Source organism: Diuraphis noxia, unplaced genomic scaffold (assembly GCF_037042655.1).
Source record: "Diuraphis noxia isolate RWA-SAM2 unplaced genomic scaffold, SU_Dnox_SAM2 contig0002, whole genome shotgun sequence".
Lineage (NCBI taxonomy): Eukaryota > Metazoa > Arthropoda > Insecta > Hemiptera > Aphididae > Diuraphis > Diuraphis noxia.
The window spans coordinates 64,843,373-64,861,562 of record NW_028301712.1 but is presented as its reverse complement, the minus strand read 5'-3'; the positions used below and the strand labels follow the sequence as shown (position 1 = coordinate 64,861,562).

Below are 18,190 nucleotides of genomic sequence, written 5' to 3'. Positions count from 1 at the left end.
AGTTCTGATAACATTTTTAGATTCTGAATAATGGAGCAATAAATATGTTAATATACAATGATCACATTTGTGTCTGTAACTAACCTTTTTACTTTTATTACTTTCAAAGTTCTCTTCAATTCAAGATTTTCATGTAAAATAAGAATAGCGTTCCATATATAAATTGAATGCTGTCGCGATTGTGTTTGTATTAATTATATTACTATTGTAATTCAAATATCTATTAAGCTTATTGTACCACGAGTACAGATTGTTAAATGTTCTTAATTCAAAAAAAAAAAAAAACTTCCAAAGTACTTTCAAAGTTGAAACTTGAAGCATTTTTCTGCTCATGTATATCAAACAAAATGTATTTCTTTACATCATAAAATATTATTTGAATAATTGAGCATTAACTAGCTACCTCCAATAATTTTTGTAAAAATATTTTAAAAATTTAATGCCGCAGAAAGCAGAACCAGCCCAACAGAAAAAAGCGGGTTAGTCGTGTATGTCGCCCTGCTGTACAGTAGGTTACAAGTGGGTTACTGTAATGGATGGAATTAAATTTGAATCCAATGATATTATATCATTGTATACAAAAAACGATTCTGAGCGAAGACGGTTTATCTGTCTAGAATATATTATAGATTATTAAAAATTTTCAAATCTTAGATTTAAAAAGAAAAATTTTTATGAATTTCTAGTTTGAAATAATTTGCGAATTTTCGTGATTTTTACATATGTTGTCAAAATTCAAACTTTGAATGCTTGTAAAAAAAAAAATTGTGACTACGCATTTCATTTATTTTTCAATTTTTATTGTAAAAATATGTTAGAAGCCTTGTATTAAATTTTCAAGCTTTTCTACCGAACAAATAATTTTTTATCGATATTTATAGAAAAAAAAACTAAAAAAGTTGAAAAATTAAAATATCAGTAAACAGCTCAAAACAAATCTAAATATTTTTAAAATTGTATCAAATATATAAAACGCCTATATAAACATTCAGTCAAAATTTCAAGTATCTGCGGTAATTTGTTTTAGAGTTACACCAAAATAAGGAAATCGCTAAAAGTGAAAATCCAATGTTGTAAAAATTTAAATTTCAAATGCTCATAAAAATTTAATTTGAATTTCAGGTGGAATTTTTATTTGTGATAAAGATTGAAAAACTTGTAAGGAATCTTGTATTAAATTTTTAAATCTTAGATTTAAAAAGAAAATTTTTTATGAATTTCTAGCTTAAAATAATTTGTGAATTTTCGTGATTTTTACGTATTTTGTCAAAATTAAAACTTTGAATGATTATAAAAAAAAATTGTGACTACGAATTTCTTTTATTTTTCAACTGCTATTGTAACAATATGTTAAGAGCCTTGTATTAAATTTTCAAGCTTTTCTGCCTAACAAATAAATTTTTATCGATATTAATTTAAAAAAAACTAATAATGATCGAAAATTTGAAATGCCTATGAATAGTTCAACTTAAGTCGAATTTTTTTGAAAATTGCATTGTGGATAGAATATACTTATATCAACATTCGGTGAAAATTTTATGTATCTATGGTCATTTGCTTTAAAGTTACATCAAAAACCAAAATCGATTTTGTCGAAAAATGAGTGTGCGTAAAATTTCCCGTTTTTCCCTTAATTTTTAGTTTGTATTTCTCGATTATTTAGTAAAGTATTAAGAATTTTTTACTTTTGACCCCCCAAAGTACCAACTAGATTCACTTTCTGATCGAACGAGGTACTGAAGTCAAAAATCGAAGCATTTTTACTGCCCCAAAACGTGATGACAGACACAAAAAAAAAAAAAACACATCATGTTAAAATCAATACATTCATCGCTCCGCTCAGAATCTAAAATCTAGAATTCCAAATAGGTTGGAGGCTGGAGTAACCTTGTTAATTAGTAATAGAAAATAAGTTGTATTATACATAAATAAAATATTTATAAGATAAAGATATTTTGTACACGTACTGTAATTTATAATATCCTAAATAATAATAGTACAATAATACTATTCAGTTAAAATGGAGATTAAAAAAATCATTTAATCTCACTTTAAATTAGTATAGGCTATGTTAACTATTTATCTTAAATACAAAACCTAAGCCTGGAGTCTATTATTTTATATGATACTATGCAATGTATAGATTTTCACATCATTTTCACGGTAGAATCTCATTTGAAAACAACGTTAAGCCAATTAGAAAACAACGATTTGTTTAAACTATAACTACTACCTACGTCTTACTCCTTAACATCATACAACATAAATGATATGTATGTTTATTTTAAATAGATATATTAAGACTTAAGAGGATCATTTTACATCATATAATTTTATAATATTATAAATTAATAACTATATTATTAGATTATAAACACAATTAATGTAATTTTCAACTGTCTTTAACATAATAATATAGTTGGTTTCACGATAACAACTTACACGTGGAGTGGTGGAGTAATACAAAATAAAACAATATAGGTATACTAGTATATACTCTATACAAATTACAAATATATACTTATAAACAAGTAACAACACATTTTATAAAGATTTTTTCATTCTTCTTTCGTATTTTGATTTAGAGCCAGGAAATCTGTCGTTACTTTTTAGGTGACCGTACCAGACTGATATTAGATCTGACTTAATATTATAACAATCTAACATATATTATACCAACTACCAACTATAACTCATAACCCATTAGTATGAAATTTTTACGTTTAAATTTCTAATAATTATTTTCATTTCATATTCCCCAATTAAAAAGTAATTATCTATGTAGATATCTCTTGAGGCACCTAATGTCAGCTTATTAATGTCTATCTCCACTTCAGACATCACCAACACCTATCGAATTTAAAATTTTTTCTTTTTACTTAAACTATTTTGAATTATAGATACAGTATACAATATATTCTTGTTAAAATTCGTTATAATGATTATTATTATAATTACTAGTACTAGTAATATATATATTTACTTATGTAGGTATTATATAGTTAATAGTACTTCAGTATCTATATCTATAGGTTATATTTATATTTTAAAATTAAAACATAATTTTCTATAAACAACTTACTGTATGTAGTAGTATAATTAAATTTACAAGTATAATAAATTAGATAAATTATTTTTTGGGCCCATAATATTTAATTAACGAAATTGTCATGATTAGTATAAAAATGAGACAATTGTTTTATGTAAGTATACCTATAAAAGCATTTTTAACAAAAAAAAAACGCATTTTTCTGTTATTTATAATTATAATCAATTGAAATTGAATACATAATTATGTATAAAACCTACCTGCAAATTGTAATAATTATTTTATATTTTAGTATATTTTAATAGGTAGTGAACATATTTCACAACCGACAATAGTTAGATATAATAATATTATATTATTAAATAGATAAATTCCCACTTCTCGTGAATAATCTATGAAAAATAAGAGCGGTATTTTAAATATTTATTATGATAAAAAAATGGATAACTTAAGTGGGAATATTATAAGATTTTTTACTACCTATATTCTCTAAATAAACGTACATAACATTTAGTGAAATAATATTCATTTTTTTCCAACCGGTAGAAAGGATTACATTTGGTGTGTAGGTAGATGATTTTTTTCTGATCCTGAGCATCAGAAACTCAACAATAATTATAATGAAGTGTCACGGAGATAAATAATACCGCTAGTGTGTGTGGGATTAGTAAATTGTGAAAAATGTAATTGGAAATGGGGGAAAAAAATATTAATAAATAATAAAATATAGAAATATACGCGTTAATAAATAATTCACTGTGAAGGTTGTCTAGATCCAGTAGGCGCGTTTATTCTTGCGCTGCACAATAAAAGGTGTGAACTGGTTTTGTACCGCGTTCAATAACATATTGGTACTCAAACTGTGTTCCGTAAAAAAAAAAGTTGATACGCCGTAACTAAAAACAAATTATTTCCTCTGTTATTATAAAATATAGTGATGTTGTAAAAAAATAAAAATTAGATTGTCGATTTTTCCGTTTTTTGAAGTTAAAACTCGCATACAATATTATTCACATCACCAGTTTTTAATCTAATAATGCGTTTAAAATAAATAATTAGTTCAATATGGTTTTCTTGATAAATAATTTTCAATTTTCAATAAAGTTTTTAAAAAAATATTATTATTTCATATTTACATAACAATATATTAGAGGTACCTAATTGTATGTATATAAATATATAATATTTGAATGGGAAACGACATTAGAAAGAAGTAAAAAACGTTTAAATGCAATTTTATTACTATACTCTATAATTTTCATACGTGCCGACTACCGATTATCAACTAAATAACCGGGTATCAATAGTTTGTAAAAACTCGGTAGTCACAAAAGAAAATTGCTGGTTATGAAATAGGACACAGTTGGTACCTATATAATTTTAACAAGTTTACTCGAAATGAGTTGTTTTTATAAACACGCGCTCTATCTTTTTTATACCTGAAGTGGGATGGTAGAGAATTATTGAGAACCCCTGTGTAAAATCACGCCGCACAATAGGGCATTCCATTCTGGTCGTACACAAAGACTTTAACACCCGGTCCTGACTCCCGATGCTGTACCATAGCTCAGTATTTAAATGATATGTATGATATATGACACATAACACGTTATGAGAAAAATAAAACGGAAAAAAAACACATTCATTTTATGTGAACGTCCATTTTGGTATCCTCATATAAATTCGGTTTGAACTTCGGCTTGTAAGAGAAAGAATGTATTTTATTGTAAAAAGAGGCAATGAGCCAGACAGAATCGGCCGTCAAGTGCAAAGTAATAGCTATTTATTTTTTCTCATTTATTCATGTCTCGGGACATGAAGTACACTACCATTGTAGAATCTAACACGTAACATAAAAAATCTGAAATCGTGTACGGTAACACACATATACACACACCTACAACAGGTTCAGACTAATTTGCGTTTAAATACTCCGGGTATTTTATACTCAATTTTTTATTTAAATAAATATATTTAAATGACAACTGTACTTAATCTTTTACAGTTTTACATATAAATTTAATTTTAGACTTCAAGGCGTAAAACTTGAGAGAATAATCCGTTTTACAATTTGTATAGCTTATCGAATTTATCTTGTTAAACCAACCACATTATACACCAAATACCGCCAATCCTTATTTTATTTTTCAGTCAAATAAAATAAATAAATATAAGTATATAAAATATTTTAAATTCTATTGCATATATTATTTTATAATTAGAATTTACAAATATTTTTATTATTTATTTAATAATTTTCATAGAAAGGTATTTTATAAGTTAATGATTAAACTTAATCATTAATGATGTAATAATATGACTCGTATGAAAATCATAATTATAATGAATTAATGGCTTAATCTACACTTAATTGATAACACAAAGAAAAGTATTCACTTACCTATACATTAATCATGGCTGAATGGATTATGGATGTTTATTATTTAAAAAAATGTTAGGTGTACGGTACTATTACCTCTAAAAAAAAAATATATTAATCAGTAAATTCGTACTTATTTACCTCAACTCACTGAAAGACTAGGGTCAATTTAGGCAAGTGTAGTATTCAATAATATTTTATCAGTCCAATCTACACACAAAAATACTCAAACACACATGTTAACATAAAAACATTTTATCGGAGATCATTCATCCCATTCAATATTGTCACAGACTTGGTGGCTCCGACGTCCAACGATTATTTTGTTTGTTGTTCGTTGACCCATGTCCTTTTTTTACAGGTACTTAACAATCTCTTATAATAAATTTAATTTAGTTTTGTGTATCCAATTATAAATATTTTAATGTAATAAGTGGGTAGCTGTCAGTGGGTACGGGGAATCTACCTAATAGTAAATAATATATAAATATTAAATATTATTTTAGTCAGTAAAAAATTTAGATAAAATGAATTAAAGGTTACAATAATTACTAATAAATGTGCTGCAGATGATTATATACCTCCAAAAATATATATAGTTACCTACTATTAGATAACAAAACATAAAAAATCAAAACCTCAATTATTATTTAACTATATGAGCTATTAATTTCTATTAAATTTAAATATTTTAATTTTATATTTTAAAATATTCACACATTTATATCTGATAAATACTAGCATTTCCGCTGTATGCAACCACAATGTAAATTAGGCTTCAAATTCGGCCCACGTTTTTAGTTTTATCAATTATTTTATACAAATATTTTTTTTTTAAAGTGTGAAAATAATCAGATAAATTCAGTAGTTATACTGAAAAGCATATGAAATTTAAATTTTGACTGTTTCTGGTAACTTTTTAACCATTAGATAAAATGAATAATTCATTGTTTTTTACCTACCTATAGACTATAGTAAATTAACTATTAAGAAAAAAACATGTTTGGTGAGTTTGAGATTTATTGTACTGATTCGCAACGTGTATTGTGTGTAGCTAAAAACCTAAAACGTATAAATTATTTAAAACATCCCGTACACCTATCAAAAATCTTATTTTCATTAATCAAATCCTTTTGTAATATAATACAATAATATAATAATGATCTACGTGCATTGTCTTAAGAAACAATATTGCTTATTCATTATAACAACTATTTTAGCATACCAAAATTACCAATACGGCTGAATAACTTATAAACTATAAGAGTATTATTTGAACAATATATGGTTTATATTTGTAGCAGTAATTGATATCAGTAAAATTATTATATCTACGTAACGTATTATAATTTATATGTATATCATATATACTCAATGTAGTATGTATTAATGTATATGTACCTACCGAACAAATTCTCAACTTTTTAAATGCATCTAATTTGAAAACAAAATAATACACTTTAAAACAAAAAAATATTTACATAAAAATATAAATTAATTTTGCAGTAATCTCAACTGTGAAAATGGTTCACGGATAAAAACTAATTTTAAATTACCAAAATATTTCTATATTACGTATGTTTCAATAAAATATAAAAAACAAAAGTTTAACAATATTAATTGCATCTTTAATTTCTGTAGAACTATACAGTGTATATAATGATTAATAACTAGAATACAATATAATACTACAGCGTGGTACAGTACAAAATTGTATTTGTTTATATTAATTGTAACCCATCTATAATAACGAGCATAATATAGTATGTTTGTCCCAATTATTATCTTTTTACGAAATTTCATCGATTCCACCAGAACTTTTTTAATTAGTGGCAATAATAGTCACGAAGCCACAAACGGTGCACCCTAAATCCACTTCCATGGAAGTTAATTTAATCAATTCCACCAAACTGAAGTAGTAAATTTAGGTAACTCAAGATTAAGGTATACTGTTTTTAGTTAGATATAGGCACCTTTCATTATTTATATTGTTATCAAAAAATAAAAACTTTATTCCATCTCACATATACGGTATACAGGTACCTACTGCATAGGCCACCCTTTTTGGAATATTTTGTTTTGGATGCCAGAAACCATCTGACCATGCAATAATAATAATACCATAATAAAAATATTTTCATTATTGAAACTTACATTCGCGTATATTTGTAAAAACATCTGTTATATAGTATATGTATATCTAACACATATAAAGAAACTGCAGAGAAGCTTAAGAGCGACTTGTAAAATTCAAATACGAATTGTAAATCTGTTCCGGACAATAACGATTCCGTGGACCACGACGAAGATTTTCGGAGAACTGTATAATATTTTGTAAAATATCGGTAATAATAGTAATAATATGATATAAAATGAGTGCAAATTGTAGCCTGCAGGTGAGAATTGATTGTGTTGATAATCGCCGTTGTAACCATCCGGTCATCCGGAATAATATCCTATACCCTGTGCCGATAGCATAATATAAATAGTAAACCGAACAATTATGAAAATGTATTATACTTGGGAGACTACATTATTTAATACAATATGACACCTATAAACAGGTTTAGACTTTTACAGGTGTTTCATATTTCGTATACTCTATATATACTTGGGTACCTACTTTATTTCTCTTTTATTATTGTATACAAGTACATTTTATATAAGGTTTGAAAATATAACACAATAGGTTCCTCATACAAAAAGTTCTTACTGAAACCCCAAAAAATTAAAAAGTATATTATTGCATTATTATAATAAGCTCAAATGACTCCCCAGTCCCCGTATAACGAAATGACATAATAAACTTATTTAGTAATACAGCCTACAGTACTAAAGTACCTACCAAACTATTCTATCAGCCCACATTTCAGTGATGTATAAAGATAAATTTGCAGCAATGTCAATCAGGTTTGATGATAATATATTTTGTCTATATAAAATGTAACTGTTAAAGTGTTAAGATATTCATGGTACCTACACAATAAAATCAACAACATGGGATTCATTTTTGGAAACTACTACTTTTTGACTTTCGACTTGGATTTATATCTCGGCACCTTTCGCAGTGGCAGTGAAAGATGGTTTATAAATATATATATATTAAACTAGATAGCTGGCCCTGTACTAGATTATGCATAAAAATATAAAGCCTGGTTGCCATATATTAAACAGGTTGGGTAATGTTTATAAAATATGGTTGTTAAAAATAAAAAATACGTATGCTATAAGTATATGATATCAAATTCAAAGTTCAAATTACGTTTTCCTTAACGATTAACAATTATAGTTATTCTTCTTATTTTTAGCATGTTTTGTAGAAATGCTTTATAAAAGTGGCTGTGTTATTGATGATGATACTACTACTAGTACTATACTGTCCTATTTTAATAATTGATGAGAACGAACGCCCATTGTCCATATAACTATAAAATATGTGTTTTAATTTGTAGCATTCGAGACACTTCTTTGCTTGTTGTTCATGATATCAAATTAATACTCACTCAATCCAATACAGTGACATGTTTTATCAAGTAATCTAGGCACTTATCTTGGTTATAGGTATGGAACTCTGGGAGGGAGTTGGTATAATATTTTTAGAACATACAATGGTTATACATACAGTATTTCTTGTAATAATGCATCATTAAATTATAGTCAATGGATAATATCTATGTAGAATTTAGAACTTATGAAAACCACTGGAAGTGTTTGAAAATAATAAAATGTGTGCTACAATAGCTATCTTATATTCAATTAAATTAAATTATTCATCCCTATAATTAATACCTGTAATTTTTGAAAAAATCTTTCATCATATTAGATTTATTCATATTAAATTATCGTAAATTCTACATAACAACAAATGTTTGTAAAGGCACGTGTAACGGCATGCCTGACATCGTTCATCGACCATTGTAGTGTAGATAGGCTACAAACATTCGTAAAGTTAGTAAAATTTGTAGAATACTATCGAAGGGTTCTTTCAAGCATATTCTTTACATTAAGACTCAAATTGTGTATTTGTTTGTGTCTTATAATATTCATCAAGTTTTATATCAGATATCAGAATAGAATACAGCAAATAATGATCAAAAAACATATGAAAATTTAAGGGGTTGTAGCTACGCCAATGTATTAAGGAGTAGAGTTTAGGCATTTAATATTACATGTACATTTTGGCGAGAACATTGGAGTGTGTAATCAGAGGCGGATTAATTTTTATACGGCACTCACAGATATTATACGTACACATTATCTGTGATGGTACTAAAAGTTTTCCTATTCAATTAATAGATAAAATAATTATAATATCCCCTTCAGTGTAAAATATATTCTAAATATTAAATAGGTATAAATGTATAATAGACAATAGTACCAATAATAATACTTGTACTGGATAATATTTTTAAAATTCGTATTTAATAACCAGAGATAAAAATGTATTATATAAGGAACATATTATTTAAAAATAAAAAGAATTATTCATTGAATATGTATTAATAACTTACCCAAAATGCTAAACTAAAATCATGGTTTATACCTATTTAGTACATTAAAAATTATAATAGTATAAAATATATATTCATTTACCTCATGAATAAATAAAAAAATACCATAACAATATTTTTAGTAGAAATTAATTACAATTATAGAATGTAAAAAATGAAAAGGTTATTTTTGGTTTAATGGCAATATTATAATATTGATAGTTTACTATATAAATACAGAAATGTATTAGAAAATAAACACAAGGGTGCTGTACAAGTAGCACAAAAAACTAAATACTGGAGTATAGTCACAAATGAATTCAATGCTGCTTCGTTAAACATTACTGTAAGCTATTTAATTAGTGTAACACATAATTAGTAAAATTTTCGTTTAACATATGATATTATATTATTATATTATTGTAATAGCGTACTACTGCTAACCTTAGAAAATGCTGGGAAAATAGAAAAAATGCAAAAAAAAACTGAGCTCTGTGCAGAAATGCGAAATAAAAAAAAAAAACAGTGGTGGGCCAGAAGAAGTAGCATGTACAAGTGAAGTTATTGATCAGTTTTTGCCAAAAATAAGTGATGTTGAAATTCACAGTGCTCTCGATTCAGATGCATTAAGCAGAGATATGCTATCACCAACACCAGAGAATTTGGATATTATTTTACAGAGTTGGTAATCTATAGAAATATAGAATACATTAATATAATAATACTACTCTCGTTTACATTTGTTTTTATAATATAAAGTAGTCACTTTATGATGATTAGAACCCGGAATTATATTCTTTAAAAATAGCCAATATAAGATGTTAATATTCTCTTAAAAAGTTGAAAATATTCTTCCAATATTCTTTAAAAATCATAATAATATATGCTTTTTGCTTGGAGCTAGCTATTTTTGAGTAGTAATTCCAGTGGCGGGCGCAGGGGGGGTCACCCCCCCACCCCCGAAATGAATGGATGATTGATTTAAAATGTAATAGTTAATAAAATACAATAAATAATTATTTCAAAATAACTTAAGTAACTAAATGTTCCTATAGGTATAACTTATAATTATTTTAAAATATGCAAGTGAAAATTAATAAATAATTATAAATAACAAATGTGTTATATATTTGAACAATATAATATAATAATATTAATATAATGTAATAATAATATATAAAATGTAATAAAAAAAATGTAAATATGTAGGTATGTTAACCTACTTAACTTATAATATTAATTTCACTGCTTATTTTAATTTTCTTATATTAATTTTATGTGATTAAAATACTGTATTAAATTGTAATGAAAAATGTATATTGTTACTTATTAATGATTTTATAAAAATGTTATAAATTACTTTATGTTAATGTTTATTTTATTAAAATATCTATTAATCTATAAGTTTAGTTAAAGTGTCTATTTATAAAAGAGTTTCTTATATTGAACCCATTTTCACCGTCAACAAATACTTCAGCATTGACTGTCTCTGGTTGTAACTGTGATTCATCTTGATCAAAATCCAGGTAATTTTTATATTTAATACAAATATTGTGTAATATTACACATGCAACTATGATATTACTCGATTTTGTAGTCGCAGTTCCTAATTTACGACTGAGGCACCGAAATCGACTTTTTAATAAACCATTGACACGTTCAACCACATTCCTTGTTCTAATGTGAGCATAATTGTATCTCTTTTGTGCATTTGTAATAGGATTAGAATGTGGGGTATAGATAAACTGTGTCTGTGCATAACCACCATCAGCTACACATATACCTTGGACAGTTCTAAAATTGTTATTTTTAAATTTAAAATATTTGATTATAAAAACCTCCAAATTTAATATAATAACTTTCAATTTATCATGTAAATTTACCTGTTTTCTATCAACTATAGAGTTCTACTATTCTGAAAGATTCTTGAATCGTGCACAGATCCAGGCCATCTGGCAACTACATCATAAATTTCCATATCAGGTCCCACTATTAACTGAACATTAAAGGACATCCATCCTTTTCTGTTATGGAATACTTCGGCATTTTCACCACCTGGACTGCTAATTGGTATATAGGTACAGTCCATAGCTATGGTAACACCGGAAAATCGAGCTACTTCGTAAAATGTAATTTAATTATTTCTACTTGGTTGGCTTGAGGAAATTTAACCCATGTTCTTAGATTCTTAGCTATTTTCAAGGAAATATCTTTAACTATACGACTGACTGTCGGTTAGCTTAATTCAAACATATCACTATTTACCAACTGAGTTTAATAAAAATGCGATTGTATTAATTAAATTTAAATATATAAATGATATTAAATAAAATTACTTGGTAGCATCCTGTCCCATAAAATCTTAATGTCGTAAGAAGTTTCCATGAATTAGGTATGGGTAATCCTCTCATATCTGTGTTAACATTTTGGTCAACTTCAGGAAATATCATGGGCATTAAATATATTTGAAAAAATTTCCTTAGTGAACCGAAATCATCTGAAAAACTCGTAGTTCGAATAAATATCCAAAGGGTCTGACTTATTTCTTTTATATACTTCCCTAGCTCTAATTTGAACTGGTTCGTTTATAAACCCATAATTGTCATCGAAATCCACAAAATCATCCATTTTGCTTTCAAGTAAATTTAAATAAAATATGTATAAATTTATTAATCTTCAACATAAAAATAGACTTTTCTTATATCAATCAAATTTTTGCAAAATTAATACAAAATTCAAATGACAACAAAGCTTGCTAACCATTTACTAATTATTCTCTAAGAACCATGACTAAATCTATTTAGTCATGCTAAGAACTATCTAACTTAATAGTTAATTCCTATTTATGAATACTAATTTACTATATATTTACTAACTTTTGGATTTCACTAACAATTTACTTAAGAGGACGTTTCACCCGCATGTGTTGTCTCCGTCTTACAAGTGCGTAACATTGCAAAAACTGTTTCGCGCGGGAAAGAACCGAGAATGATACAGTTATAACTAAGAAATGAAATTTTCATCACATAAAAAGGAGAATTTTGTCTGTGCAATATCGTTTTTATTTTTTCGATATCAGAACTACAAAAAAAGTTATTCGTGCTTAAAAAACGCAAAATTAATGTATTATAAAACAATAAGAATTTTTTTTGTATAAGTGATATCGAAAAAATAAAAACGATATTGCACAGAAAAAAATCTCCTTTTTATGTGGTGAAAATTTCGTTTCTTAGTTATAACTGTATCTTTCTCGGTTCTTTCCCGCGCAAAACAGTTTTTGCAATGTTACGCACTTGTAAGACGGAGACAACACATGCGGGTGAAACGTCCTCTTAAGATTTACTTAGGTATATTTATGAATATCAAAATTATGATTTTAACTAAGTTCACACTGAATTTCCACTTAGTGTGATCTATTAATATAGATAATGATATACCTATTATTATATTTATGTTTGTATTCAAAATTTCAAATGCGTTAGAAATTGAATATTTAAATATTTTCTGGTTCCTTATGTCTTATCTACATAAAAGTCCAAAGTATCAAAAACATTATTAAAACAAAATAATTACGAATATGGTGCCACTGAACAAGCCATATGTTTGATTATGACAATCAGTGCCCACATATTCAGTCTGTCCGACGCTTAGATCATATATATGTATAAGGTCCGACGCGTACAACTAACTCTGTGCCCGTCACCGCCATAGATGCAACAAGATTCAAGAAAAACATGTGTTAGATGATAATTGATAATAATTGAAACTATGGATAATATTGTGGTGTAGTTTGCACTTTTTAATTTTTATCCTACTTACTACTTATATTATCTTTATCACTACACTACTACAGTACTTACCATTGATCATTGTGGTAAGGTATTAATATTGCACAATACTATATAATAGTTTAAAATATTAATTCAACTAACAACGAATAATATTCTTTTAAACTTAAAATAATGAGGATAAACAATGTTTTAACTAAATCATGTCTGATTAACCATCAGGTAAAGTTATTACTTATTTATACTTTTTTATTTTGATATTCTATTTAGTCAATGTCAAAGTTAGATCATATTGGTTGTTAAATATTTTGGAATTTTATTAATGATTATAATATGTATTTATACCAGTTTTAAGAAGATACATTTTTAGTTCCGCAGATTTGCGGCCACAACTGAAAAACCAAAAGACATAACATCTAATGTTAAAGGTCTGAGTTCCAAGGTTATCATTGCTAATCCACCACCAGGTAAAACATGATTTTACCAACAGTTTTATTTATTTACAAAAATGTAATATTGTACTATTGTCTACCAAGAGAATACTCTTACAAATGCAGATCCTTGCAGGTTACTTTTTATTAAGAGACATAATTGATCTCAGTGTGAGATTTGTGGCTTTGCAATAGAAAGCTACTGGTTTTTGTTTGTGCACTCATATTTTCTTGGTGGTTAGAGAGCCTATACTCTGCAATGTTATTATTCTTTTTATTACATTGATTTTTATATTATAGAGCGTGTAAAGAAAGCTGCAGAAAACGGTCCATACAAGAATCCACAATATTTTAGTTACCACAAAAATTCATATTTTGATGCTGAGATTGAAATGCACAAATACAGATTACCACAACCTTCGAGTTTAAAGTAGAAAATGTAAGATTTTATTTAAAATAATAATACCATTTAAGAATTTCAACCGAATGAGAAAGAATGTATTGATTTTTGTACATTCTGAACAGAGCGATGAATGTAATAATTTTACAATTATATTTCATTCTTTTTTGTGTCATCACCTTTTAGGAAAAAGTTATTTTAATTATCTTTCTTGTAAGAGAGTAAATCTAATTGGTACTTTGAGGGATTGAAAGTAAAAAAATTACCAATAGTTTTCCAAAGCCTTGAAAATAAAATAATATGTACTTCTATATTGTTAGTGAAAATAAAAATAAAAAAAATCATAAATTCACAATTATTTTTATGAGTGAAGTTAAAATGTTGATAACACATTCCAACAATCACAAAACTTAACATATTATTTCCAGTCTGAAGTTCATAATAAATTTTCAATTTTTATCTAAACTTTAAAAATGTAATACAAGATTCTCCTTAAATTTTCCCAAATTCAAAAATTCAAATTGATTTTTTAATAGCATTTGGAACTAGACATTAGATATTCACCCGTGATTTAACAAATTCTCATGCAACGATTATCTTATTATGTCATTTAAATACTAGTAATAGTAAAGTACTTGAAATTTTCATCAAATATTTATTTTATCATTTCCTACACCTGATAAAATGTTCAAAGTATTTCAACTGACTTGAGTTATTTATTGGCATATTAATTTTTAGTTTTTATTCTGTAAATGTCTATAAAATTGTATTTGTTGTCATTATAATTGAAAATGAACTAGTAGGTTTTTCATAAATAGTTATTTTAGCAGTAGAGAAATTAAAGAACTGTATGTACAATTTTATTTTTTTTATTTTAAGTTAAATTTCTGACAAAATTGTCAAATTTTTCAAATTAGTTTGTTGCTAAAAGATGACAAAATTTCAATTCTCTCCAATTAATAGCACACTATTGAAAATGGTGAATAAAAATGTGGGTTGCCGTTCTTGTTTAAAACAACACATGAAGGTGTAGTGTCCTGTTAATTTAAATCATTTTTTGATTGTTTAAACAGTAGTGCTGAGCATATAATTTTGATCAAGTTAGAATCATAAGAAATTCACAAATATATTTATGTTATTTAGAAGTTGAACAAAAATAATCTAAGAAAGTTGAGATTTTCACCAATATAATGTTGTATTGACTATAATAGACAAATTATTTATTATCATATAAGTATATGTTGTTCATATTTTGTATTTGATTTTTTTTTCAGATTTGCCATGGTTTTATATAGAATATTGTTAAGATATGTACCAATGATAACTTTCCCAATAGCTTTTGTGGCTGGTATCATTGGTTACAATATAGAACGTACAATATCTAATGTAGAAACACCATCTATACCCAGTGTTTTAGAAGAAAAACTTAAAAGAAAAGATGATCAGAAAACTTCATACATAGAACCTCCAGTTTTAGAAAGAAATCTATCACCGCCATTAAAAAAAAGCTATTGATTTGGTCACACAAAAATATATTTAGTTAAATAATTACATTTTATAAAAATAAATCATATACTTGTATTAAACATTTTGTTAGATTATTAATATTTATTTCAATCCAATTTTTCATTTTGTTTTTAAAATAAATACAGAGTGACCCACAGAGATCTGACAAATGAAATAACTTTTGTTCTAATCAATATTTAAAAAAAATTTCTTTTAAATATAATTCATAGACACTTGCGCTACATTTTTAGAACACATTTTTTATTTTTTAATACTGAAAATAAAAACTTAAAAATTGATAAAATTTTTTTTCGAAATATTCAATATAGCCAATTTGTAAATCTGATTTAAAAAAAAAAAATTATATGGTAAAAATATTTATTTAAGTCAAATGGCTGATTTTTTACATTTTTTTTTAATATCAATATTTTTATTAGTAAATTATAGTTAATTACAGTAATTTATAGTTTATACATCACATATTATTAAAATAAATGCAATAAAAAAAATAATTATATTTTAACATGCTCCTATTTAAAAATGTTCTTATAAAATATTTTTTAAAAACTATATTATTTGAAATTAAAATGTTTCTAACATTAAACTAGATCGTAATTTACTTAACGAAAAAATTGATATTTAAAAAAATTGTAAAAAATCAGCCATTTGACTTAAATAAGTGTTTTTACCATATACATTTTTCTAAAAATCAGATTTACAAATTGGCAATATTGAATATCTCGAAAAAAAATTTTTATCAAATTTTAAGTTTTTTTATTTTCAGTATTAAAAAATAAAAAATGTAGCGCAAGTGTCTATGGATTATATTTAAAAGAAATTTTTAAAAAATATTGATTAGAATAAAAGTTATTTCATTTGTCAGAATGTCAGATCTCTTTGGGACACCCTGTATATTGTTTATACCTAAGGGTACTTTTTTAATCGTACAATAAGGCATGAGTAAGAAACATTATACTTCAAAGATTGGAATCCAAAAAATCTATTTTATTAAGTATATTTTTTTCTTGAAATCTATGTAAAATGTCAATAACTTCAATACATGAAGTTGATAACTATTTTGGTAAATAATAGACAACTTCAGGTTAAGACTTTTCAGACCATAAATATACATTTAACTGACCTGAATAGAAAAAATAATGCAATGCAAATTCTTTTAGTGATGTACATAAGTACTTTTGTAACTTATTTTTAATTGGTAATCCTAAAATAACTATCTCAACTTTTTCTTATCAGCCTGAACGTTGTTTTACTTAGAAATTTGCACAGTAGGTCGGAAGTTCTATCCTGAGATCATGCCCTCCCCACTTCAAATTTTGAGCCTCTATACTAAAAGTTTTTGATGATCCCATAAATTATTATTTAATATAAAATAAAAATTTCTATCAAAAATTAAAATTAATTTCAACGGACCAATGTACTCCAGGTTTAACAGCCCCCCCTATTGTGGGGGCCCTGCCTAAAAATATTAAATTCATATGCATTTCAAGAAATAACTATTATTCTGTTAATTTATCTATTTGTGGGGTTAGAACATATGTATTATGTCAAAGTCAAACACAGCGCCCTTAGCTCAATTTTTTGTGGCTGCTGCTACCAACATCAATGAACAAAAACAATATAAATATAATATATAATAATAAAAAAATAAAATATTAATGCCGTATCACAGCTATCATAGATTCTTTGAGCATAGTTTATTTGTTATACATTATTATACTGTCTTATCTTTTAATAAATTGTAATTTAAATATAGAATAAGATTTTTTTTTAATAATTCTTTATGTTAAATTTGTAGGGCAGCATACCTAATTTTTTCAATATATTTTGCCCATTTGATACTTGTTTGATATGAGCTTGACATGCCTGCTATACATAATATGAAAAAGTGTTTTCTTTTCATAATTAGATAATGATACCAAATGTTCTGTAGCAAATGTAATGAACCATTTTTTAACTAAATTATAAATAAATAAGATAATATATTATTTTATTCATCAAATTACATATGAATTTTGTTTAAAAACATCAGCAAATCATATCAAATTTAGAATTTTATTTTCAAATATATATATGTATATTTCAATTTGTGCATATAATTCAATTTATACTATGTCCTGAATGCTGT

At 25.8% G+C, this 18,190-nt stretch overlaps 1 protein-coding gene across 1 annotated transcript; it reads left to right on the top strand.

Annotated features, from left to right (window-relative positions):
* The first annotated feature begins 13,621 nt into the window (after positions 1-13,621).
* Positions 13,622-15,896, top strand: NdufV3 (NADH:ubiquinone oxidoreductase subunit V3). Its single transcript, XM_089221619.1, has 4 exons — positions 13,622-13,929; positions 14,078-14,174; positions 14,439-14,577; positions 15,813-15,896. Exons 1-3 carry the CDS (start codon positions 13,882-13,884, stop codon positions 14,570-14,572), a joined length of 279 nt encoding a protein of 92 aa, XP_089077745.1. The 5' UTR covers positions 13,622-13,881; the 3' UTR covers positions 14,573-14,577; positions 15,813-15,896.
* Positions 15,897-18,190: the final 2,294 nt, after the last annotated feature.

Excerpts from the sequence above, each read along its gene's own strand:
- NdufV3 (XM_089221619.1), top strand. The coding sequence starts at position 13,882 with ATGAGGATAAACAATGTTTTAACTAAATCATGTCTGATTAACCATCAG. Across the intron at positions 13,930-14,077 it reads CATGTCTGATTAACCATCAG|TTCCGCAGATTTGCGGCCAC; the intron begins GTAAAGTTATTA and ends ATACATTTTTAG. Across the intron at positions 14,175-14,438 it reads CATTGCTAATCCACCACCAG|AGCGTGTAAAGAAAGCTGCA; the intron begins GTAAAACATGAT and ends TTTATATTATAG.